Source organism: Carcharhinus amblyrhynchos, chromosome 5 (genome assembly GCF_965287045.1).
Source record: "Carcharhinus amblyrhynchos chromosome 5, sCarAmb.v2.hapA, whole genome shotgun sequence".
In the NCBI taxonomy this organism is placed as follows: Eukaryota; Metazoa; Chordata; class Chondrichthyes; order Carcharhiniformes; family Carcharhinidae; genus Carcharhinus; species Carcharhinus amblyrhynchos.
The window spans coordinates 125,529,920-125,557,139 of NC_137328.1; the positions used below are offsets into that span (position 1 = coordinate 125,529,920).

The following is a 27,220-nucleotide window of genomic DNA, read 5'->3' on the forward strand; positions in this document are numbered from 1 at the left end:
AAAGCAACAAGAGATCCAAGACCTCCTGCTGGCATGAAGGGGGGAGGGGCGGGGGTTGAGCGAGAGGGAGGGGCGGGGACAGGACAGCTTTCGGGGCGGGGAGGGGCAGATGGGGAGAGACAGACACTGAGGGGCAGAGAGACTGAAAGTGATAGATTCACAGATAGTGAGATGGTGGATTCCTTGCACCAGACCAGACTAATTTCCCCAGGAGAGAGCGTTCCCAGTCAGTGACAGAGAAAAACAAAGATTCTTCACAAAAAATCTCCGGCTACAGACGAGATTACCCCTGCAGACCCAGGAATGTCTCCACCTAGATTCAGTTGGGAGGGAACCTTCCAAGACCCATGCCCATAACAGAGACAGTCAGGGATTCCCACTAGATTCAGAGAACAAAGGGTCCCCCCAGGGAAAAATGATGCACTTCTGTCAAGACACCCTCAGATACAACACCATTCGTAGCCTGTGAGGTGATTTTAGACGAACCGAGCGGTAAGGAGCAACACGAGGCAGAACTCCCCGATTCAGGAACTTACTGGTTGGAACTGAACATCCTGGAAAAGTTCTTGGATAAATCTGCGGGAGGGGAGCCTGAAGGTGCAGTTTGCCAACAAGTGGGAAACCTCAGAATAAAGACAAATATCATCGAAAGCATGAGGAAACTTCTCCTTTATGCTGTGGAAGAAGAACAGAACAGGAATCTGAGTCACAATAGAGTAAAACTCAGTAACATCTTTTAAATCAGCAGCCAAGGGTCATCCACAGCACCTGAAGAGGACCAAGGGAAGCTCTGCCCCACCAGGATGGAGTTTGCAATCCACATGTGAGGAAGTTTGCCCTATTCTCTCTCTCATCTCTAAGCTGTGGTACATCAGCAGAAATAAAGTTTATTAATTAGTGTCACAAGTAGGCTTACATTAACACTGCAATGAAGTTACTATGAAAATCCCCCAGTCGTCACACTCTGGCGCATGTCCGGGTACACTGAAGGAGAATTTAGCATGACCAATGCACCCAACTAGCATGTCTTTCAGACTGTGGGAGGAAACCAGAGCACCCGGAGGAAAACCACACAGACACGGGGAGAACATGCAAACTCCATACAGACAGTGACCCAAGCCAGGAATCAAACCTGGGTCCCGAGTGTTATAAGGCAGCTGTGCTAACCACTGTTTCCTGCAGTAATACCATGGTGGCAATGAGTGATAACTGATGCTTGCGAGGAGGTGGTGAATCTGCAGTGACGGAGTGGGTTGCTCACTGGGATTCTTGCATGCTCCTCTGGAGGGCTAGGTAAGTGATTTTATTCTTGGTGACCGGCAAAGCTTCATTTATCACCCATTCCCAACGCCATGAAGAATGAAGGTTCGAACAGGTGTCACAAGCTGGAGTGACCAAACTCTAAGCAGTCTCCGAGGAACAGTTGGACATTGATCAGAGCCCAGCAATGCTCATGGCTCATGTCTACTGAACCAGACAACTGCAGCAAATGGCTGTACTGGGATTTGAACTCCCAACCACTATACTAGCCACAATGTGTGAATGAATCACGGAATGGTTAAAGCACAGAATGAGGCCATTTATTCCTTCTGTCTGTGCTGATTTGCTGTAAGAGCAATTCACCTAGTGCCACTCCTCTATCCTGGTAACTCTGACCATCTTTCTTTTCAGGTGATAATCCCTTTTGAAAGCTTCAGTTGACCCTGCCTCCAGCATGCCTCTAAGGCAGTGTATTCCAGACTCTGGCCACCTGCTGTATGGAAAAGATTTTCCATGTCACTGTTGCTTCTTTTGTCAATTAACTTAAATTTGAGCCCTCTGGTTCTCTATCCTTCCACCAATGGGAAAAATTACCCTCTATCTACTTTATCCAGACCAATCATTATACTGAATCACTGTATCATTCTCCTCTCAACTATCACGTCTTCAAGGAAAACAATCCCAACGTCTCCAATCTAATGTATGTAACTGAAGGTCATCGCTGGAACCAAATCATTTCTGCACTCTCTCTAACATCAGAATTAATATCCCAGTCAAGGCTGAACCACAATTTTATACAAGCTTAACACAATTTCTTGCCTTTTTACTCTATGCACTCTCTTGATGCCTTCATATCCTTCCTAAATTGTGACACTCTGTGCCCTTAATAATCAATTCCTTTGTTAATCACCTGTCCTACCACCTTTAATGGCTTATGCACATTATACTGTTAGGATACTGGATCAGGATTCCAAATTACATTTAGGAAGCCAGAGTAGAACCCAACAATTTTTCCATTTTGTCATTAATGTGAGGAAGGATGCTTCACTCCAGGTATATTTCCATTGACAAACTGGGGATCTTTTATAGTAAAGTGAACTTCATTTATTACTACAGTTTAACTGTAACTAACAATGAACTACTACCCATTATACAATGGAAAAAAACCAGCTCAAAGTTCTGACTTATCACTGTTCCAGTTCCAAATAAGCAACATTCTTCTTACAGACTTGAAAGCCACTATAAACAGTTAGCAACCATAAATACATTTGCTATAATGACTGTAAGCAACCTTGAAGCTTGGAGAGATTTTATGGAGACAGCAGCTTGTAGTAACCATCGTCTTCAAAACAAACCCAAGCAAACTAAAAGTTGCTTTACTCTGCTATATATACTATCTGCTCCCATTAACCACATTATCACATGACCCTGTCAATCAATTTGAAAAAACCCCAGGGGAAATCTTCATCTATAACAACATCCATTAGCTCTCTCCTAAGTAAACATTACATGCTTACAATGAGTAATTATCCTGCTCTTCCAGTATCTGAGCTGCATTCCCACCATGTAGACATATTAACTATCTGTAGAAAACTGAAGTTTAATTTTTTCTCCCTAAACATAATATATATCAGTATCACACCTTGTCCCTTAAAAAGAATCCCAATATGAAAAGATGGCTTCATTTTTCTAAAGCCTCTAATTTTTCCACAGTAGTGCATTAAGGTATACATCTTTTATCAAAGCATAAAAATTAACAGTAGTATCGTGCAGTTCAGTCTTTCTTTTCCATCCTTGAACTTTCCCTCTTTTCCTTACACCAAAGAGATGATAAAGCATCTGCTATCACATTCCCTCTTCCTGCCACATGTAGAACCTTCAAGTAAAATGGCTGTGATAATAAGCTCCATCTAAATAGTCTGCCATTTTTATCTTTAAACTTCTCTAGAAATTTTAATGGATTATGGTCAGTGTATACAATTGTTTCTAACGAATTGCTGGCAACATAAATGTTGCAATGCCAACACCAAACTCATTGTCTCCTTGTTGATGGTTGATATTTTTGATGAATATTTAATTTTCTGGGAATTAACTAATAGGCCTTTCAATCCTTTAGTTGTCTTCTTCCAACAGTACAGCACCAAAGCCCATACCAATCACATCAATGGCCATTTTGAATTGCTTTGCATAATCTGGTGTCATCAAAACTGGTGCGGTGGTTAAGTGTTTTCAGATTGTCAAATGCCTCCTGACATTCAGACATGCACTGAAATGTCTGGGTTTCTTAGCAGTTCAGTGAATGCAGCAACCACACAGCTAAAATGTGGCATGAACTTCCTGTAGAAGTAACACCTCTTCCATGATCATCCTCAACACCGGTGCCCCACAAGGCTGTTTTCTCAGCCTCCTTATATCCTATGACTGTCACCAAATTCCCCTCCAACTTGATTTTCAAGTTTAACAGTGATGTCACAATAGTGGATTAGATCTCAAAAAATGACAAGACAGTGTATGGGAATGAAATAGAGAATCTGTTGAACTGGTGCGACAACAATAATCTCTCCCTTAATGTCAGCAAAACAATGGAGATGGTCATCGACTTCAGGAAGCTTAGCAGAAAATATGTCCCTGACTACATAATAAGAACATAAGAAATAGGAGCAGGAGTAGGCCATCTAGCCCTTCGAGCCTGCCCTGCCATTCAATAAGATCATGGCTGATCTGTCGTGGCTCAGTTCCACATTCCCGCCCTCTCCCCATAACCCTTAATCCCCTCTTATCAAAAACCCATCAACCCGCTTCTTAAAAATATTTAGCGAGGCAGCCTCCACCACTTCAACGGGCAGAGAATTCCAGAGATTCACCACCCTTTGAGTGAAGAAGTTCTTCCTCAACTCTGTTCTAAACCGCCTCCCCCTTTATCTTGAGGCTGTGCCCCCTAGTCCTACTGTCCTTTCTGAGCGGGAAGAGTCTCTCCACCTCTATCCTATCCATCCCATTCATCATCTTATACGTCTCAATGAGATCTCCCCTCTCTCATTGAGACGTATAAGATGATGAATGGGATGGATAGGATAGAGGTGGAAAGACTCTTCCCGCTCAAAAAAGACAGTAGGACTAGGGGGCACAGCCTCAAGATAAAGGGGGGGCGGTTCAGAACGGAGTTGAGGAGGAACTTCTTCACTCAAAGGGTGGTGAATCTCTGGAATTCTCTGCCCGTTGAAGTGGTGGAGGCTGCCTCGCTAAATATTTTTAAGAAGCGGGTTGATGGGTTTTTGATAAGAGAGGGGATTAAGGGTTATGGGGAGAGGGCGGGAAAGTGGAACTGAGCCACGACAGATCAGCCATGATCTTATTGAATGGCGGGGCAGGCTCGAGGGGCCAGATGGCCTACTCCTGCTCCTATTTCTTATGTTCTTATGTTCTTATGTTTAAACTCTAATGAGTACAAGCCTAGTTTATTCAGCCTCTCCTCATAGCTCAACCCCCTCAATTCCGGCATCAGCCTAGTAAGAACATAAGAACATAAGAAATAGGAGCAGGAGTAGGCCATCTAGCCCTTCGAGCCTGCCCCGCCATTCAATAAGATCATGGCTGATCTGTCGTGGCAAACCTCCTCTGCACTCCCTCCAAGGCCAAAATATCCTTGATGGGGATGAAGCAGAAAGGGTTGAAAACTTCAAGTTTCTAGGTGTGCGGATCACCAACCACCTGTCCTGGCCCCTCCATGCCGACACTATAGTTAAGAAAGCCCACCAACACCTCTACTTTTTCAGGAGGCTAAGGAAATTTGGCATGTCAGCTATGACTCTCACCAATTTTGATGTGGAGATACGGAGTTTACTATCAAATAAATCGGTTGGACTTAAACCTGGTGTTGTTAGACTTCTTACTGTATTTCGCCAACTTTTACAGATATACCACAGAAAGCATCCTTTTGGTTGCATCACAGCTTGGCATGGCTCCTGCTCTGTCCAAGACCGTAAGACAAAGGGTCGTGAGAGAAGCCCAGTCCATCACACAAACCAGCCTCCCATCCATCGACTCTGCCTATACTTCCTGCTGCCTTGGCAAAGCAGCCAGCATAATTAATGATCCCATGCAACACAGACATTCTCTCTTCCACCTTGTTCCGTTGGGAAAAAGATACAAAAGTTCAAGAACAGCTCCTTCCCTGCTGCCATTGGACATTTGAATGGACATACCTCAGATTCAGTTGATCTTTCTCTGCACCCTTGCTATGACTACAACCCTACATTCTGCACTCTCTCCTTTCCTTCTCTATGTACGGCATTGTCTGTATAGCAGGCAAGAAACAATACTTTTCACTGTATATTAATACATATGACAATAATAAATCAAATCATGCCCAGGAATCTCAACACTTTTCCTTGATGATATTGGGTACTCCCCAGTAACTTTCGTTTCCACATTTAACGGGGGCACCTGTCCATGTCCAATTGTATTGCTGAAGAATATGACGTGGGTTTTTGCAAATTGACTTTTACCACTACACACAATCCTCTGTTCCTACACCCATTTAGAACTTATTTTATATTGTGTCTCCAAATTCTTCCCACCAAAAGGAATCAATGCACAGTTCTCTACAATAAAGGTCATTTCAATTTGTCTGTCCATTCCACCAACTTGTCTGTTTTCTGAAGTTTGATTCTATTCTCCTCACTTTTCTTCATATTTACAAACTTTGTAGTATCTGTAAATTTTTAGATCATTGTATACAGGATACAGTTTAAGTCATTTGTACGTATGGTTGAAAAGAGCATGCTGGTGAAGATTTTTGTCTTGCACTCATCAGGACAGAATCACGAGATCATTAAATCTGAAAGGAAGTAGTAATTTATACTGCATGTGAAAAGGATTCTGATTAATTGGCAGGCAGACTTGATCCTGTTTTAATTCATTCATGGGATGTAGATGCCGCTGGCTAGGTCAGCATTTATTGCCTGTTCCAAACTGCCTTTCAGAAGGTGGTGGTGAGCTGCCTTCTTGAATTGCTGTAGTGCAGGTATACCCACAATGCTGTTAGGAAGGAAGTTCCAAGACTTTGTACCAGTGGCAGTGAAGGAACAGCAATACATTTCCAAGGCTGGTAATGACTTTTGGGGAATCTCCAGGTGATAGTGTTCCCAGGCATCTGCTACGTTTGTCCTTCTAGATGGTAGTTAGTTTGGAAGGTGCTATTTAAGGAACCTTGCTGAGTTCCTGCACTTCATCTTGTAGGTGGTGCATACTGCTGCCACTATGCCTTGGTGGTAGAATGTGTGCCAATCCAGCTATGTCGTGGATGGTTGTTGAAGCTGCATTCACCCAGACAAATGGAGAGTATTCCATTACACTCCTGACTTGTGATTTGCACATGGTGGAAGTTGCTAGAGTCTATTATGAAAGATTTCATAACTCGGCATTTGGAAGGCATTGGCATAATTAAACAAAGTTAGCATGGATTTTCAAAAGGGAAATCATGCTTGACAAATCTATTGGAATTTTGAGGATGTAGCTAGTAGAGTTGATCAAGGAGAATCAGTGGATGTGGTTTATTTAGACTTTGAGAAGGCTTTCGACAAGGTCTTACATAACAGACTACTGTGTAAAGTCAAAGCACATGGGATTGCAGGTAGTGTCTCGAGTTGGATAGAAAGCTGGTTAACAGATAGGAAGCAAAGGGTTGCCATAAATTTTTCTGATTGGCAGTGACTAGTAGGGTTCTGCAGGGTGCGAGGCCCCCAACTGTTCATAGTATATATTAATGGAAGAGGGAACTAAATGTATTATCTCCAAAGTTATAGATATACAAAGTTGGCTGGGAGGATGCAGAGATGCTTCAGCATGATTTGGACAGGCTGAGAGTGTGGGCATAATGTGGATAAATGTGAGGTTATCCACTTTGGTAGCAATAATAGGAAGACAGATTATTACTTGAATGGGTGTAAATTGAGAGATGGATACTCAATGAGACCTTGGAGTCCTTGTGCATTAGTCACTGAAAGTAAGCGCGCAGCTACAGCAGGCAGTAAAGAAGGCAAATGGTTTGTTAGCCTTCGTAGTGACTGGATTTGAATATAGGGCTGGGTATGTTTTGCTGCAATTGTACAGCACATTGGTGAGGCCACACCTGGAGGACTGTGTCGGGTTTTGATGCCCTTATCCGAGGAAGGATGTCCTTGCTATAGAGGGAGTACAGCAAAGGTGTACCAGGTTGATTCCTGGGATGACAGGTCTATCATACGAGAAGCGACTAAGTTGGTTAGGATTACATTCACTGGAATTTAGAAGAGTGAGAGGCAACCTCATAGAAAGTTATAAAATTCTAACAGGGTTAAACAGGGTAGATTCAGAAAGAATGTTCTCAATGAGTACAGAACTAGTGGGGGGTCATAGATTGAGGATAAGGAGTAAATCTTTTAGAACTGAGGTGAGAAGAAATTTCTTTATCCAGAGTGAGATGAATGTGTGAAATTCACTACAGCAGAACGTAGCTGAGGACAAAACATTGTCTGATTTCAAGAAGAAATTCTTGGGGCTATAGGGATTAAGGGGGAGGGGATGGGGGAACTCTGAATCACTTTCTGACTGCACTTCCGGTTCGCGGGGTTTGTGTGTGTATTTTACTTCCGTACCGGAAGTTAGGCGAGGGGATTGTCGGGAAGGGGGAGCGGGGGGTATAAAAAGAAGGTAGCGGCATACAGTGGGCAGCGTCGGGAGCGGGCAGCGGAGTGAGTGGGAGCTGAGTGAGAGTTATAAGGGCTTTGGCTCGCTGGGCTTAGGCGAGAGCAGGCTTAGAGAAGGTGAGTTGCAGTTTTCAACTTTTGACACATACAAACCCAAGGGAGGTTGGGACATGGCAGGGGCTATGGGGAGGAACATAAGCTATGTTAGGTGGGAGTTCTTGGGGGCATCACGTCTCCCGAAGGTCCACATCTGTGTTAAATGTTTAGAGTTGCAGCGCTTGAGAGCCTGGGTCAGACAACTAGAGGGGCGTTTAGAGGATGTGTTTCTGGTCAGGGAAAACGAGGAGATAATGGCTAGGAACCATGAGCAAGAAGGGGTCCCAGGGGCTGAAGAGCAGGATGGGTGGACGATTGTTAGGAGGAAAAAGAGGAAGAAGAAGAATAGTCATGGTCCTCAGACCTCCCCAGTGGCCCCCCCCAAGATTCATCGACAGGGGCACAAAAGGATAGGCAGGAGGGCCAGAATGACTTAGAGGGACAGAAAGGGGCTGGCAATGTGATAGTGGTAGGGGATGGGAGGGTCCAAGGCATTGACAGGAGGTTCTGTGGGCAGAGGCGTGACTCCACGATGGTGGTCTGCCTCCCTGGAGCAGGGGTACAGGGCATAACAGAAAGGGTAGAGGGAATTTTGAAAGGGGAGGGGACCCAGGCAGAGGTAATAATACACGTAGGGGAGAGGGACGTAGGAAGGAGGAATAGGGTAGATGTACGTAGGCAATTTAGGGAGTTGGGGTCCAAACTGAAGAGCAGGACCTCCAGGGTGGCATTCTCTGGGCTGCTGTCTAGTACCAGCAGGGCTAGGAATAACGAGATCATGCAGCTGAATGCATGATTGAGGGATTGGTGCAGGGTAGAGGGCTTTACTTTTGTAGACCACTGGGAGGTATTTATGAGAGAAGGGCAACTGTACAGGAGGGACAGGGAAAATTTGAATGGGACAGGGACAAGTGTCTTAGCAGGGAGGTTAGCTGGTATGTTTAGGAATGGTTTAAACTAATAGGGAGGGGGGGTGGGGATGTGACTGATAGCTCATTAGACACTGGGGCCGGGAGTGAGTTGGGTGAAAGGAAAATTATCAGGGAGAAGGAGGTTGCGAGTGACACTGGTGGGGTGGACTGTGTCTGTTTCAATGTGAGGGGTGTGACAGGAAAAACGGATGAGCTTAGGGCCTTGATGTTTGTGAGGAAGTTAGATGTGGTGGCAGTAACGGAGACGTGGTTACGTGAAGGTCAGGACTGGCAGCTGAATGTTCCTGGGTATAAGTGTTTTAGGTGTGACAGAGGAGGGTTGAAGAGAGGTGGAGGGGTGGCACTGTTAGTAAAGGAGCATATCACAGCAGTGCAGAGGGAGGACAATATGGAGGAGTTAGGGATTGAGTCGCTGTGGGTGGAGTTGAGGAACAAAAAGGGAGAGATTACGATGCTAGGGGTATACTATAGGCCACCCAACAGCCCGAGGTCAGTGGAGGAAGGTATTTGCAGAGGCATTTTGGATAGGTGCAGAAAGAATAAGGTGGTTGTAGTGGGTGACTTTAATCTTCCTGGAGTGGATTGGAAGGGGCCTAGAGCTGGGGGTACGGAGGGAGAGGAGTTTGTAAAATGTGTGTTGGAAGGGTCCCTAGGGCAGTACGTAATTAGCCCGACTAGGGAGGGGGCTATACTGGATTTAGTGTTGGGAAATGAGCCGGGGCAGGTGGTTGAGGTAGGCGAACATGTGGCTAACAGTGACCACAAGTCCATCTACTTTAGGATAAAAATGGAAAGGGATGAGTGCCGTCCGAAGGAGAGGGTGCTGAACTGGGGGGAAGGTGAGCTATGGCCGGATTAGGAGGGAGCTGAAGGACACTGATTGGGAGGGCCTGTTAGCTGGCAAGTCCACGGTTGGCAAGTGGGAGGCTTTTAAGGGCAAACTGAAAATGTTGCAGGAAAGGCATGTGCCGGTTAAGCGGAAGGATGGGAAAGGTAGGATTAGAGAGCCATGGATTACAGGAGGTATCAAAGACTTGGTCAGGAAGAAGAGGGAGGCATATGTTAGGTCAAAACAACTGGGTACGGAGAGTGCGCTGGAGGAATATAGAGAGAGTAGGAGGGAGCTAAAAAGGGGAGTTAGAAGGGCGAAGAGAGGGCATGAAATGGCTTTGGCTGATAGGATTAAGGAAAATCCAAAAGCATTTTACTCTTATATTAGGAGCAAGAGAGTGGTTAGAGGGAAAATTGGTCCTGTTAGGGACAAAGGAAGGGAGCTATGTATCGAGTCTGGGGGAATGGGGGAGATCCTGAATGAATACTTTGCGTCGGTATTCACGAAGGAGAGGGGTTCGGTGTCATGTAGTGTCTTGGAGGGAGCTGTATATCAGTGGAAGGAAATATCCATTACGAGGGAGGAAGTGCTAAGGTTTTTAGGTAGCATAAAAACGGATAAAGCTCCGGGGCCTGATGGTATTTATCCCAGGCTGCTTAGGGAGGTGAAAGATGAAATTGCTGGGCCTCTGACGCAAATCTGTGTCTCTTCTTTGGACACAGGTGAGGTTCCAGAAGACTGGAGGGTAGCTAATGTTGTACCACTGTTTAAAAAAGGTAGTAGGGAAAACCCTGGTAAGTATAGACCAGTGAGTTTGACATGGGTGGTAGGAAAATTATTGGAAAAAATTCTTAGGGGTAGGATGTATGAGCATTTAGAGCGTTGCGATCTGATTAGGGATACGCAACATGGCTTTGTTAGGGGGAGGTCTTGCCTTACGAATCTGGTAGAATTCTTTGAGGAGGTGACAAAAATGGTTGACGATGGGCGAGCCGTTGACGTCATCTATATGGATTTCAGTAAGGCATTTGACAAAGTCCCTCATGGTAGGCTGGTAGAAAAGGTTAAGGCACATGGGATACAAGGACAGGTAGCTAGGTGGATTGAAAACTGGCTGGGCAATAGGAGACAGAGTAGTTGTCAAGGGGACCTTTTCGGGCTGGAGGCCAGTCACCAGTGGTGTGCCGCAGGGCTCAGTACTGGGACCTCTCCTCTTTGTAGTATATATAAACGACTTGGAAGAGGGCGTACGTGGTGTGATCAGCACGTGATTTGCGGATGACACCAAGATGGCAGGATTGGCGGATACCGAGGAGGAATGTCAGGTGACACAGCAGGATATAGATAGGTTGGTATATTGGGCAGATAGATGGCAGATGGAATTTAATCCTGACAAATGCGAGGTGATGCAGTTTGGAAGGAATAATGCAGAGAGGAGGTACGTGATAAAAGGTAGACCGATTAGGAGTATAGAAATACAGAGGGACCTGGGAGTGCAGGTTCACAAGTCTCTGAAGGTGGCGACACAAGTAGAGAAGGTTGTGAGGAAAGCTTATGGAATGCTAGCCTTTATAGGAAGGGGCATAGAGTATAGGAGCTGCCGTCTAATGCTTCAGTTGTACAGAACGTTGGTTAGACCACATTTGGAGTACTGCGTCCAGTTCTGGTCACCTTACTATCGGAAGGACGTGGAGACTCTGGAGAGGGTGCAGAGGTGGTTTACCAGGATGTTGCCTGGCATGGAAGGACTGAGTTACGAGGAAAGGTTGGAGAAACTGGGACTCTTCTCCTTGGAAAGACGGAGATTAAGGGGGGGACGTGATAGAGGTATATAAGATACTGAAGGGAATAGATAGAGTCAATAGTGGTAGGCTGTTCCCTAGATTGGGGACAATTACGAGAGGTCACGATCTAAGGGTGAGGGGGGAGAAGTATAATTTGGATGTGAGAGGAAGGTACTTCACGCAGAGGGTTGTGGGGGTATGGAACGCGCTACCGAGTAGGGTGGTGGAGGCAGGCACGTTGGACTTGTTTAAGGTTTACTTAGATAGACACATGAGCGAAACAAGGATGGAGGGTTATAGTAGAGGGTATTAAATAGGGTCAGAGCCTCAGGATGACACCGGAAATGTAGAATTACATGTTAATGTTTTTGTCTTTTTATTCCGCAGGTGTCGGTCCACCTTGTTGTCAAATGAGGGGCATGCACACAGTGGGTCGTGCGTGGGCTGCTCTTGGAGGTTCCGGGAGTGGCCTAGTACTTCGTGTCGGTGTGTGTGCTTAATCCTGGACGTGTAGACGGGTGCCGCAACAGCTCAGTGACCATCACTGCTAGCTGTACAGATACATGGATTTGGGCCTGTGTCTGTGGGAGTTTGCGCATTCTCCGTGGTTGCGTGGGTTTCCTCCGGGCGCTCTGGTTTCCTCCCACACCCCAAAGATGTGCTCTTAGGCTGATTGGTTTACCAAATTGACACTATTCTCCCCTGAATCTGGCTAAATTAGGGGTTCCACTCACATACACACAGGGCAGGGTAGGTGTAGGAGGATGCGGCGGCACGGGCTCGTTGGGCCGAAGGGCCTGTTTCCCGTGCTGCGTTGTTCTTTGTAACACCAGGACATTGAATTCAATGATCAGCTGTGCTCAAGAGCAGGCTGGAAGGGCCAAATGGTCTACTCCTGTTTCTAGCTTCTATTGACACACTTGAGAGTTAGGAGGTAAATTACACATTGTAGGATTCCGAGCCTCTGGTTGGTTTTTGTAGCTAGCCCTGTTCAGTTTCTGGTCAAAGATAACCCCAGGATGTTGATAGTGGTGGACTGAGCATAGTAATGCCATTAAATGTCAAAGGGCAAAAATTAGGTCCTCTCTTGTGGGAGACGGTCATTGCATGGCACTTGCACACCAAGAATGTTACTTGTCACTTGTCAGCCCAAGCCTGGATATTGTACAGGTCTTGTTGGATTTGTTTCAGTGTTTGAAGAGTTGTGAATGGTTCTGAACATCATGCAATTTTCAGCAAATATCCCCACTTCTGACCATGGGTAATTGATGAAGCAGCTGAAGATGGCTGTGCCTAGGAATTTACTCTGAGGAACTCCTGCAGTGATGTCCTGGAACTGTGATGATTTGACCTCCCCAATAACCACAATCATCTTATGTGCCAGATTTGTCTCACATCAGTACAGCGTTTTCCCCCAGTGTCCATTGGGTCCTGTCTTATTCGGACTTGATGCTACACTCAGTCAAATGCTGCCTTGATGTCAGGAGTAGTCACTCAAATCTCCCTTCTGAAGCTGGGCTCCACTGACATGTTTGAAAGTTGTAATGAGGTCATGGGCTGAGTAACACTGGCAGAACCTAAATTGAGTGTCAGCAATCAGGTTATTGCTGAGCAGATGCTGTTTAATAGCACTGCTGGTGATCCCTTCCATCACTTTATTGATGATCAAGATTAAAACAATGATTGCCATTGATGAGTAGTCACTGATGGTTGTGCCTTCAGTTGTCTAGGCCTTCAATCACTGCAATTCATTCACTACACCTTCCACATTGCTTTCCTCTTTTAAGAGGCTCCTTAAAACCCATTTCTTTGACCAAGCTTTCAGTCATCTGACCATGTGACTTGGTGTCATACTTTGTTTCATAATATTCCTGTAGAAATGTATATTAAATTTACACTGCACCTTTAATACAAGTTGTTGTTGAGTGTAAAAAGATTGCCCTGGTGGTGATTTAGTTAAATTAGTTCTTACGTCAAGAGCCCAGTCTCATGGCCTTTTGTCCCCACTGAGCTGCTCAGATTAATGACCAATCGTAAGACTTCCTTCCTCAACAGCACTCGGCAGGCAGGCGTGTCGTCTATGACGGGCTTTCCTCCTGTAGGAGACAACATGGGTCAAGGTAATGGAGGAGAGTAATTTAACTTTCATTAAGCTATACAATGTACTTGGGTACACTTTTTACTTGTAGTGATTTGCCGCACGACAGCTCTTGGGCCAATCCTCTCATTCACCTCCCTTATCGTAAACCCCAATTTAAATTACCCTGTCCCTGCCACTCACTGATTTAACCAACACCAATAAACCCCCTTACAAGCCAGACTATAATAACCACAACTCTCAACTTCTCCATAAACAAACTATGGTCTCTTCCCCCAGGAGGATCCTGGCTCCTGTCTTCACCAAACTTCACCCACAGAGTGGAAACCCAACACAGTGAGTAAACATCATGTCGCTCATCCTTTTTGATGTATTGAAGACAAGATTTTGAGTCAGCTACAGAACCATCTCTGCCACACACACTCACCTATTACTATATCCACACTCTTAGTGCTACTCGCTGACCCTTGTGAAACAGCATCACTGCACCCAGAGATCCCAGAAACCTTTGAGGAGCGAGGTGTGACTTCCAGGTGGATGTGGATTGGGATGATGGACACACAGCAGTCAGAGCATGGAATGTCTGGGAAATCTGAAACAAATATTAGCATCGAAAGTATTTATCATCTTTATTAATTACTTAAATGGAGACAAAGAATGTTTCCCAGTTTGCTAATAAAACAAAGCTAAGTGAAAAGTAAGGCTATGGGAAGGGTATAGAGGCTGCAAAGAGATATAGACAGGTTATGTAAGTGGGCAACAAGATGACAGATGGAACAAAAGAAAAAAAAGCCCAAGATCATATGATCATATTAAGGGGCCACACGGTCTACTTTTGCCCGTTCTTGTGTTTCCCTTGCTGTCTCAATCTGTGTTTTTTTCCTATTTAGGCCCAGCAGGCATTTCATAGAATGTGTATGCAGACAACTATTGGACCCACCATGGCTCTTTGAAAGAGTTTCCAGTTTGCCACACTCACCTGTTTTTTCCCCAATAATGGTGTAATTTTTTTCAATTACAGAATCTCTTAAAAATTGCTAATTAATCTGTTTCCGTTCTCCTTTCAGGCTGTGTATTCCAAATCATAATTTGAAGCTCAAAAAAATTCTCATTTCCTTCTTCTGCTTTTGACAATTACTTTCAACCTGTCCCCTCTGACCTGACCCAAACATCAGCGAGAACAGCTCCCCCCCATTTTGTTCGAACTCTTCATATCAGTTGGGTCTTTGGGAGCCATGATAAAGTTAATTCTGCTCACAAAAATCTGAAAAAAAAACACGGCTCTTCTGGAATGCAGGTCTGATTCAGACAAAATGCCTGCTCCATCCAGCAACAATTCAAGGAAATATTTGGAATCAGAAGGGTTTCTAGTCGAGTTCACATGAAGATAGCACCTCCAGCAATTGAGGTGTACTGACAATAGATATACTGCCTGAAGAAGAGAAGAGGGTGGTGAGAAGTCACAGTTTTACTATCCGATGAACGTGTGATGAGGTGTGGTAAGTGTAACGAGTCTTGATTTCAACAAGCAAGGAGGCAGGATAGGTAGAATGGGGGCAGAATGTGCAAAACAAGAGGGACAGCAGAGAATTGATAAAATTGAGTCAAACAAGGTTATAATGGGGAGGGAAACAAACTTGAAAAGGTGGAATATAGGACTGAAGTCGGCCATTTGGCCCATCGAGTCACAAAGACAGGGCGAGTGCACACTAGCTCTTACTCACCTGCACGGTTTAAAGTGGAAGCACATTGACTGTAGGGCAGGCAGCCAGCAATCTGCAGGCACACACAGTAAAGGCAGTTATCATCTGTGTGCTCCTGTAAGCCTGTCTCTTCTATAGCGTCAACAGAAGGAGCATTTTCTGATGCTTTCAGCATTGCCTCTGTGAAACTGATCTGGGGCCGAAGTTCTTGGTAGGGGCTCCGAGAACAAGGAGACGATGCTGGATGTAATAGAAAAAAAAACACATTAGTAACTGCCTGTGTTCTGATGAAGGGTCATCCCTGAAATTTCAGATTAATTTCTGACCCTCACCCCTCCCCCAGATGGGCCACGCCCTCACCTCACCCCCAGGGTGGGCCAATGTCCAATGTAGCCTTGCAGTGCTTACTGTTTTTTAATTATTATATTTTAGGCTATGTTGATAGGGCCAGTATCTATTACCCATCTCTAAGAGGATGTAAGTGGACACTTAAAAAAAATAGTTCCCATTGTCTGAAAGGCATGCTGGTTAGGTGCATTGACCATGCTGACTTCTCCCTCAGCATACCCAAACAGTGCTGGAGTGTGGCAACTAGGGGATTTTCACAGTAACTTCATTATTAATGTAAACCTACTTGTGTCTAATAAACTTTCACTTGAATGGTAAGACTGGACAGAATCAAACTGGATTTCTGAGTGAGAAATCAGACTTGACAACCGTATGCAGTTTTTTGAGGATGAAACTAGCAAAATAGATTAGGAGGCACCAGTGGTTCTGGTGTAATTGGATTTTCAGAAGGCTTTTCATAAAGTTCTGCGCAGGGGATTTGCAAGTAAAATTAGAGCATATGAGTTTGGGGGAAATATACTGGTATGGATTGAGAATTGATCAAGAGACAGAAAACACAGTGTAGGTATAAACAGGTCACTCTCAAGCTGGCAGGTTGAGGTTAGCAGAATACCACAAGAATGGTAATGAACATTCTCACTTTGACCTTACGATGGGAGAGAAAATTATCCATGAAATGGCTGAAGATGGTCGGACCTGAGGCACTATGAGGAGCTTCTGCAGCAAAGTTTTGGGACTGAGACAACTGACTGCCAACAACTACAGCCATCTTCGCTGACTCCAACAAGTGGAGAGTCTCCCCCCAATTTCCACTGACTTCATCTTTGCTAGAGTTGTATGGTTTCTTAACTCCACATTTAGTCAAATGATGCCTCAATGTTAAGGGTGAGTGACGAAGCATCACAATGGGCAGTGCTGAAGTTACTTATGCTTCTTCAGATGGTAAGCATGTTTCCTGCAAGTGGTCATGCTTTACAGATCAAAATGTCAGTACAGCAGCGTTCAATCTTATCCTCAGCTGACAGCCACGGGTTTTCACCTTCTAATAACAGTGACTGGAGAGGTTAGTACGACAGGCACAGTATCTGCCCTCACCTCCTTCATCTGACTCGTAGTCTTGGAACGAATGGTCCTCTTTAGGCAGGGTACATTTCTGCTGAAAGTATGGGATCTCTTTCACCTGGGGAGAAGTGCAAGATGGAACAGTTAACTGTACAGCTTTATGTGAAGATTCCACATGATCAGACTATTGGGAAGGCAGCAAACTACTTGCTGATTTACTGAAGAAACCAATACAATCCCTTGGTGATGAGGAACTGGAATATTGCTCGAAGAGAGACATGCCGCTGAAACTTTTCCTAGCAACATCATGTATGAATCTTATTGTCATTGTGATGCCAGGTACATAGGCCATACGTCCCAACGACTGGCTGCTCAGCTCAAAACAACATGTTGCTTTCGCTGTTTGTAATACAGAACATACTCAACTTGCCCACCCTTGCAAAATTCAAACTAAAGTGTCTACTGTGAGATGTGATTATGCAGCACTTGCTGAATTTGCACTTGTGCTTCAGTGCACTAATAGCTACACTAACAACCAATTTAAGATAATCGAAGAGCATAATATGGCTAATTAACCTTTGTTAAGTGACATATATTCATATGCAAAGACTTGTTCTCTGAATACAAAAGGAATGTCTTGAAGCTTTGCAATCTTTTGAATTACCTGGGAGTTTGGAGAGCCTATAGCTCCCTATAGGATTTCCTACTCCCAGCCTAAGTCAACTTGTCAATCACTCAGCACCCTTTTCTCCTATAGCATATATTATGATTGTTTGAAACATGGCATTCTCGCATTTCTCCTGATGAGTGCATGATAAAAAACTTCAGCAACACGTCTGTCTTTTCAGTAACAAATAGATAAATTAACAGGTACTTCACAGGGACCGAGATCTTTACAGTTTCTCAGAGTATGAAAAACAACAAAAATGTCTTCTAAGTGGGGACGCTCAATACATTACTAAGTGGTCAACATTAGCTAATGAGGTTGCTGTCTTGCATCTTTTCCAGTCACCTAGAGAGTAATTACTGACCTGGTGGAAATGAATCACAAGACACACCATTTTGAAGATACACCACAAAAATGAAATTAAAAAAATCTCTCCTAAGCACATTAGATCATGTGATTCTTAAGATTTGCCCATTTAAAATGACAATAAAACAGCCACAGATGATTTTAAATGATTGCTTTCTAGCTACTCAAGCCAATTATTTTTAACAAGCAGGTATGTTGTTCAACAAACATTTAGTTACACATCTGACCATCTTCATGGAGATATCTATCCTACACACTGAGATAACTCCCTGCCCACAAGTAAAGACAGAATTACAGAGCTTCTAACCCTGGCCCTAGGTATTACAGATAGCAATCTGACAGATGATCCCTCTGTGAGTCCTACCTGGAACAGCTCATTGACATCACTAGGCAATGCGAGGCCTATGTAATCATCTGTGCTGCCATAGGTGGCAGTGGAGACCATGGAACGTACAGAGGAAGAGCGCTGAAGTGTTGTATGATTTATTGGACTTAATAAATCTTCTTTGTCCAGTGAGGCGAAACTCAAGGCTTTGATAAATCTGAATAAGAACATTGAATGAACAGATATCAGAACACACTCTACCGGCCAACTGGTACCTCACACCAGTGGTTCTCATCCCTCCACTCCAAAGTGCCACTTGTGTTTTAAGAATGTCATAGACCCAACCCTTCCTTCCCAAAAACACAATCTAGCTCTCTGTTTAAAAGTTAGTTATCTCATTAAATATGTATTTATAGTTTTTGTGATTTTTGTGAAGTTGCTGCTTTTGTTGAGCATCATTTCTTGTGCCAACATTTAGGCCTAACATCACAAAGTTTCAGTTCTGAAATAAGATGCATTTTTAAAATGACTATCTCATGCTCTCTTGGCTGGTCTCCCAGATTCAGCTCTCCGTAAACGTCAAGTCATCCAAAACTTGCACCGATTCCCATTCCCAACACCTTGTGTTTATTCACTGACACTGGCTGCTTGTCAACCAATATCTTGATTTGGATTTTTTAAAATCCTTGTTGTTAAATTCCTCCAAAGAATGTTCCCTCCCTATCTCTAATCTCCAGCAGCTCACAATCCTCCGAGATATCTGTGCACCTTTAATTCCAGCGTCTCCAGCATCAACATTTTAACCTCATCACCTCTACCCCACTTTGCTCCTTTGTGACATTTCTAAAAACTTAACTGTTTGAACAAGCTTTTGATTATTTGACCTAATAGCTCTTTATGTGGCTCAGTGTCATATTTTGTTTTATAATGGAAAGCACTGTTCTTCGGAACAGTGTACTGGTGACTGGTAAGTCTTGAACTTGCGATTTACTTTATTTCTTCAGTGTATTGCCGGTTCGCAGGGTTTTTGTTTGTTTTTGCTTTCCGTAGCGGGACCTAGGCGCGGGGGCAGTCGGGAAGGGAGCGCGGGAGTACAAAAAGGCTGCAATAGACAGCGGGCAGCGTCGGGAGTGGGCAGCGGAGTGAGGTGGGTGCAGAGTGAGTGCTGCAAGGGCTTTGGCTCACAGGGCTTAGGCAAGGTGAGTTACTGGTCCAATTTTTCCAACTGTGCCCATAATTCTAAGGGTGGTCAAATAAATGGCAGGGTCCTTGGGGAGACGCATCAGCTGCAATATGTGGGAGTTCCTGGAGACACCGCGTCCCCTGAAAGTCCACATCTGCACCAAATGTCTGGAGTTGCAGTGTTTGAGGGCCCGGGTTAGGCAATTGGAGCTGAGGCTGGAGGATTTATTTTTAGTCAGGGAGAATGAGGCAATAATGAATAGAAACCACAGTTACGTGGAGATCCCAGAGCCTAAGGGGGGGATGGGTGGGTTACAGTTAGGAAGGGGAAAAAGAAGAGGAGTAATGGTCCAAAGGCTACCCCAGAGGTAGTCTCCCAAGATATCTGGGGTAAGGCGACAACTGGGGTGGAAAGGGCAAGAGGAGAAGACCAGAATGTCTCCGAGGGAAGGAAGGGGGCTGGATGTGAGATAGTGGTGGGGGATGGGAGGGTTAAAGGAATTGATAGGCAGTTCTGTGGGCAAAAGCGGGACTCCAGCATAGTAGTCTGCCTCCCTGGAGCAGGGGTACAGGATGTGTCAGACAGGGTAGAGGGAATCTTGAAGGGCCAAGGGACCCAGGCTGCTGTAATTATACACGTAGGAGAGGAGGACGTAGGAAGGAAGAGCAGGGGGGATATACATAGGCAGTTCAGGGAGTTGGGGGCCAGGATGGAAAAGGTAGGATTAGAGAGCCATGGATTACTAGAGATATTGAGGACCTGGTCAGGAAGAAACGAGAGACGTATGTCAGGTATTAGCAACTGGGAATGGCGAGAGCATTGGAGGAGTACAGAGAGAGTAGGAGGGATCTCAAAAAGGGAGTTAAGAGGGCAAAAAGGGGGCATGAAATGGCTTTGGCAGGTAGGATTAAGGAAAATCCAAAGGCATTTTACTCCTATGTTAGGAGCAAAAGGGTGGCTAGGGGAAAAATCGGTCCCCCCAGGGACAGACGAGGGGAATTGTGCTTAGAGTCTGAGGGAATGGGGGAGATCCTGAATGAATACTTTGTGTCGGTATTCACGAAGGAGAGGGGCTTGATGTCTGGTATGGTCATCGAGGGAGCTGTAGACCAATTGAAGAAACTATTGATTACGAGGGAAGAAGTGTTAGGGCTTTAGGTAGCATTAAAACTGATAAATCTCCGATGCCAGAAGGCATTTATCCTAGGCTGCTTAGGGAGGCAAGAGATGAGATTGCTGGGCCTCTGACGCAAATCTTTGTCTCTTCTTTGGACGCAGGTGAGGTCCCAGAGGACTGGAGGATAGCGAACGTGGTACCGTTGTTTAAAAAGGGTAGGAGGGATAACCCAGGTAACTGTAGGCCAGTGAGTTTGACATCAGTGGTAGGCAAGTTGATGGAGAGGATTCTTAGGGATAGGAAGTATGAGCACTTAGAGCATTGCGATCTGATTAAGGATATGCAGCGTGGCTTTGCAAAGGGGAAGTCTTGCCTTATGAATCTGGTAGAATTTTTTGAGGAAGTGACAAAAATGGTCGACGAAGGACGAGCCATTGATGTCGTCTACATGGATTTCAGTAAGGCGTTTGACAAAGTCCCTCATGGTGGGTTGGTGGAAACGATTAAGGCTCATGGGATACAAGACCAGGTATCTAGATGGGTTGAGAACTGGCTTGCTAAGAGGAGACAGAGAGTAGTAGTGGAGGGGTCCTTTTCTAGCTGGAGGTCTGTCACTAGTGGTGTGCCGCAGGGCTCAGTACTGGGACCTCTTCTTTTTGTAGTATATATAAATGACTTGGAAGAGGGAGTAAGTGGCGTGATCAGCAAATTTGCTGATGACACCAAGATGGCTGGATTGGCGGGCAGTGAGGAGCAGTGTCTGGCAATACAACAGGATATTGACAGGCTGGTATATTGGGCAGATATATGGCAAATGGAGTTTAATCCGGATAAATGTGAGGTGATGCATTTTGACCGGAACAATGTAGGGGAGAGTTATATGATAAAGGGTAAGCCCATAAAGAGTACAGAAACGCAGCGAGACCTGGGGGTGCAAATGCACAAGCCTTTGAAGGTGGCAATACATAAGAACATAAGAAATAGGAGCAGGAGTAGGCCATCTGGCCCTTCGAGCCTGCCCCGCCATTCAATAAGATCATGGCTGATCTGTCGTGGCTCAGTTCCACATTCCCGCCCTCTCCCCATAACCCTTAATCCCCTCTCTTATCAAAAACCCATCAACCCGCGTCTTAAAAATATTTAGCGAGGCAGCCTCCACCACTTCAACGGGCAGAGAATTCCAGAGATTCACCACCCTTTGAGTGAAGAAGTTCTTTCTCAACTCCGTTCTAAACCGCGCCCCCTTTATCTTGAGGCTGTGCCCCCTAGTCCTACTGTCCTTTCTCAGCGGGAAGAGTCTCTCCACCTCTATCCTATCCATCCCATTCATCATCTTATACGTCTCAATGAGATCTCCCCTCATTCTTCTAAACTCTAATGAGTACAAGCCTAGTTTATTCAGCCTCTCCTCATAGCTCAACCCTGTCAACTCTGGCATCAGCCTAGTAAACCTCCTCTGCACTTCCTCCAAGGCCAAAATATCCCTGCGTAAGTATGGCGCCCAAAACTGCACACAGTACTCCAATACAAGTGGAGAAGGTTGTGAAGAAAGCCTATGGTATGTTAGCCTTTATAGAACATAGAACATTACAGCGCAGAACAGGCCCTTCGGCCCACGATGTTGCGCCGACCAGTTTTTAAAAAAAAAACACTGACCCACTAATCTAAACCAATCCCTTTTCGTCCATAAACCTATCCATAGATCTCTTAAACGCCCCCAAACTAGGCGCATTTACAACCGCAGCAGGCAGGGCATTCCAATCCCTCACCACCCTCTGGGTAAAGAACCTACCCCTGACATCCGTCCTATAACTACCACCCCTTAATTTAAAGCCATGCCCCCCCGTGCTAGCATTCTCCATCCGAGGAAAAAGGCTATCACTATCCACCCTATCTAAACCTCTAATCATCTTATATGTTTCAATAAGATCCCCTCTTAGCCTCCTTCTTTCCAGCGAAAACAACCCCAAATCCCTCAGTCTCTCCTCATATGACCTCCCCTCCATACCAGGCAACATCCTGGTAAACCTCCTCTGCACCCTCTCCAAAGCCTCAACGTCCTTCCTGTAATGTGGGGACCAGAACTGCACACAGTACTCCAAGTGCGGCCGCACCAGAGTTGTGTACAGTTGCAACATGACGCTGCGACTCCCAAATTCAATCCCCCTACCAATAAACGCCAAGACACCGTATGCCTTCTTAACAACCTTATCTACTTGATTCCCAACCTTCAGGGATCTATGTACACATACACCTAGATCCCTCTGCTCCTCCACACTATTCAAAGTCCTCCCGTTAGCCCTATACTCAACACATCTGTTACTCCTACCGAAATGAATTACCTCACACTTCTCCACATTAAACTCCATCCGCCACCTCGCGGCCCAGCTCTGCAACCTGTCTAAGTCACCCTGCAAACTATGACACCCTTCCTCACAATCTACCACACCACCGACTTTGGTGTCATCAGCAAACTTACTAATCCACCCAACTATACCCTCATCCAGATCATTAATAAAAATTACAAACAGCAGTGGCCCCAAAACAGATCCCTGAGGCACACCGCTCGTAACCGAACTCCATGACGAATATTCACCATCAACCACCACCCTCTGTCTCCTATCTGCCAGCCAATTCCTGATCCAAGTACCTAGATTACCCCCAATCCCATACATCTGCATTTTCTGCAGAAGCCCACCATGGTGAACCTTATCAAACGCCTTACTAAAATCCATATATACCACGTCAACTGCCTTACCCCCATCCACCTCTTTGGTCACTTTCTCAAAGAACTCAATAAGGTTAGTAAGGCACGACCTACCTGCTACAAAACCATGCTGACTGTCTCTAATCAATTCATTACTCTCCAGATAACTATAAATCCTATCCCTAATAATTCTTTCTAAAACCTTGCCCACAGCAGAAGTAAGACTCACCGGTCTATAATTCCCAGGGAAGTCTCTGTTCCCCTTCTTAACCAATGGGACAACATTCGCTGTCCTCCAATCTTCTGGTACTATACCAGAGACCAACGATGACCTGAAGATCAGAGCCAGAGGCTCTGCAATCACCTCTCTAGCCTCCCAGAGAATCCTGGGGTAAATCCCATCCGGACCAGGGGACTTATCTATTTTCAATCCCTCTAGAATATCCAGCACATCCCCGGTTTCAACTGCAATACTTTCTATTTTACACCCCTGCACCCCAGTGTCCTCCACAGCTACATTCATGTCCCCCTGCGTGAACACCGAAGAGAAATATTGGTTCAATGCCTCTCCAATCTCTTCCGGTTCCACACACAACTTCCCTCTACTGTCTATAACTGGCCCTAATCTTGCCCTAACCAACCTTCTGTTCTTGACATACCTATAGAACGCCTTAGGATTCTCCTTAATCCTATCAGCCAAAGTCATCTCATGTCCTCTTTTAGCCCTTCTTAACTCCCTCTTCAACTCCCTCCTAGCCAATCTAAAGCTTTCTAATGCACTACCTGAGCCCTCAAGCCTCATCCGAACATAAGCCTCCTTTTTCTTCCTAACCAACGAATCAACTTTTTTAGTACACCACGGTTCCCTAGCCCTACCAAATCCTCCTTGCCTGACAGGGACATACCTATTGCAGACCCGCAGTAGCTGTTCCTTGAAAAAAATAGGAAGGGGTATAGAATATAAGAGCTAGAGTCTAATGTTGCAGTTGTATACAACGTTGGTTAGGCCGCATTTAGAGTACTGCGTCTAGTTCTGGTCGCCTTACTACCGGAAGGACGTGGAGATTCTGGAGAGAGTGCTGAAGAGGTTTACCAGGATGTTGCCTGGTATGGAAGGACTGGGTTATGAGGAAAGATTGAGCAAATTGGGGCTGTTTTCCCTTGAAAGATGGCGACTGAGGGGGTATCTAATAGAGGTATATAAGATTATGAAGGGTATAGATAGAGTAAACAGAGGTAAGCTATTTCCTATGTTAGAGATGCACAGTATGAGGGGCCATGGGCTTAAGGTGACGGGGGGAGAGGTGCAACAGATGTTAGAGGGAGGTTTTTCACACAGAGGGTAGTGGGGGTATGGAATGCTCTGCCAAGTAAGGTGGTGGAGACAGGCACGCTGGAGTTGTTTAAGAGACAGGCACATGAGTGGGTTGGAGATGGGAGGATATAGGAGATTGTTTTAAATAAGGTTCATTAGCATTGGGACGTCCCTGGTAATGTAAAAGGATGTGGTATGACAATAATGTTTTTTCTCTTTTAATTCACAGGTTTTAAGTCAGTCCGCCTTGTTGTCCAACGAACGACATACATGCGATGGGTCGTACTTGGGCTGCTCTTGAATGTTCGAGAGTGGCCTAGTGCTTCATGTCGTTAGTGTGTGCTTAAGCTGGACCAGATGCTGGGCAACACAACTGCCCAGTGACTATCACTGTTTGCTGTGCAGACACATGGATTTGGGCCAGTGTCTGTGAGAGTTTGCGCATTCTCCCCGTGCGTGCATGGGTTTTCTCCGGGTGCTCCGGTTTCCTCCCACACCCCAAAGATGTGTTATTAGGCTGATTGGAAGAAATAAATTGTCCCTAAATTAGTTTCCCTCAATGTGGATTGCCATATCATGGGTGGACGGGGTGGACTGGTAATGTTAAAATGGTGGCGTAGGCTCGTTGGGCCGAAGGGCCTGTTTCCCGGGCTGTTTTTGTTCTTTGTTCACTGTGGGACATTTTACAATGTTAAAAGTGCTGTACAAGTTATTGCTTTTACAACCTTTTCAGATGTAAACTCAACATGCAGTTTCTCAGAACTCTCAAAAAGAGCTACATGGATAAAGTGAGGCAGACACAGAGCAAAGATGTTATTTCCCACCACCTTAAAGCACCTCCTTTCTAAAGGTGCAGGCATTTTCCACATCATTTTATTTAATTACAAGATAACTATACTTACCTTCTTGGTGTCAACCTTGAATCCAGGCTGCCTGTCTTCATGGTAATTGTGTCTGTAAACAGCACATCCTTTGCTGGGGATGCCAAAGCTTCAGAATGTGACAGCGATGAATGCATCCTCTGCTGCTGCAGTCGCTTCAGAGTGGCATATCCGAAAGCGTCACGTGGGCTCGTATAGCTAAAGTTGTAATCGGTCAGGCTTTTTATGGTAGTGACTGAAGGTGCTTTGAGTGACTGTGCCCTTCGGGGGAGCGTGTGCGAAGACCCCAGGGGGACAAGTGAGACAGAGTTTGACTTGGACAGAGGTAGATGGTTGGATTGGGGAGTGAGGGATATACTGGTTTTCACTGTTTGTGCACTGACAATTGTGTTCAGACTGCCGCAGTCTGTGTCAGCATTGGCAGGGTCCAGACGGACCGTTTCCCCAGATGGACTGGAGCTGACAGAACTCATGGAGCTAATGCCGCTTGTTGTTGTATCCGTGTTAAAACTCTGACTACGGCTTTTAAACTGTGTGCCAGTTGTGCCATCCCCCATCGACCGGTCCTTGATGATTGGTTCCTGGTGATTATCCCCCAAAATAGTTTTTGGGTGTTTTAGTTCAGACTCAGAGATACTCTGTGAGCTTCCTCTGTTGCCATGATCCCGGCTCCCGACAAATGATGTTTCCAAGCTCAACGTGTGGCTCTTGTGCAGTCGGTTGCCATTGAAGATACTGGTAAACACTTCACTGTGCAAGTACTCAGTGCTGTTGGCTGGCTCAGTGACTGCTCTAATTCGTCGCTGGACTTGTTTCCTATCTGCCACCTTGGCAGATTTGGAATCGCTGCTACTGCGCAGTTTCTTGCTTGGCAGTGAAGTCAGATTGTTGAAAAAGCGTCGAGGGACAAATCTGGAAGAGCTGAGGATGCTAAGGGGGCTTCGTTCCTTCTCCTTAACTGATTTGGGTCTGTCTAGCAGAGACGGATCTCCCTCCTCAGTGATATCTAGGAAAAAGGTGCTGGTTGTGCTACTCCCGTAGCGATCATCTTCCATAATAAACATGCCTGTAAACACAGCACATCCATTAACTTGTATTCATCATGCAATCAACACTATGGAATCTTGTTCAATTCAGAGGACAGGACTGAAATAGACCAAACTGCAGACCTGCCACCTTTTGGGAGAATTGACTGATGCAGCCAATTTGAGAACTGACCCATAGAATCACTACAGTGCAGGAAGAGGCCATTCAGCCTCCACTGACAACAATCCTACTCAGCCCCTATCCCCATAACCCCATCCTGCTAATCCCCCTGTCACTAAGGGGAAATTTAGCATGGTCAAACCTAACCTGGACTGTGGGAGGAAACTGGAGCACCTGGGGGAAACCCATGCAGGGAGAATGTGCAGTTTTGGTCGCCGCACTTGTGCAAGGATATATTGGCCTTGGAGGGAGTGCAGAGGAGGTTCACTAGGCTGATACCGGAGATGAGGGGATTGGCCTATGAAGAGAGACGGTACTCGTTGGGGTTTAGAAGGATGAGGGGGGATCTTATAGAGACGTATAAGATAATGAAGGGGATGGATAGGGTAGAGGTACAGAGATTCTTCCCGCTCAGAAAGGACAGCAGGACTAGAGGACACAGCCTCAAGATAAGGTGGGGGGGGAGCAGTTTAGATCAGAGTCGAGGAGGAACTTCTTCACTCAAAGGGTGGTGAATCTCTGGAATTCTCTGCCCGTTGAAGTGGTGGAGGCTACCTCGCTAAATATATTTAAGTCACAGGTAGATAGGTTTTTGATAGACAGGGGAATTAAGGGTTATGGGGAGAAAGCGGGAAAGTGGAACTGATCC

The 27,220-nt window shown here is 45.4% G+C and overlaps 1 protein-coding gene across 2 annotated transcripts in view; it reads right to left on the reverse strand.

Moving 5' to 3' along the window:
• Nucleotides 1–27,220, reverse strand: part of rictora (RPTOR independent companion of MTOR, complex 2 a) — a 271,841-nt gene that overhangs the window by 3,414 nt on the left and 241,207 nt on the right. For both annotated transcript variants that reach the window (XM_080189548.1, XM_080189549.1), the window contains 7 exons: nt 25,387–26,431; nt 18,202–18,379; nt 16,838–16,922; nt 15,416–15,634; nt 14,119–14,283; nt 13,566–13,689; nt 537–675 (listed from right to left, as the gene is read on the reverse strand). In XM_080189548.1, coding sequence (XP_080045674.1) covers nt 537–675; nt 13,566–13,689; nt 14,119–14,283; nt 15,416–15,634; nt 16,838–16,922; nt 18,202–18,379; nt 25,387–26,431 — 1,955 coding nt within the window. The remainder of the gene's footprint in view (nt 1–536; nt 676–13,565; nt 13,690–14,118; nt 14,284–15,415; nt 15,635–16,837; nt 16,923–18,201; nt 18,380–25,386; nt 26,432–27,220) is intronic.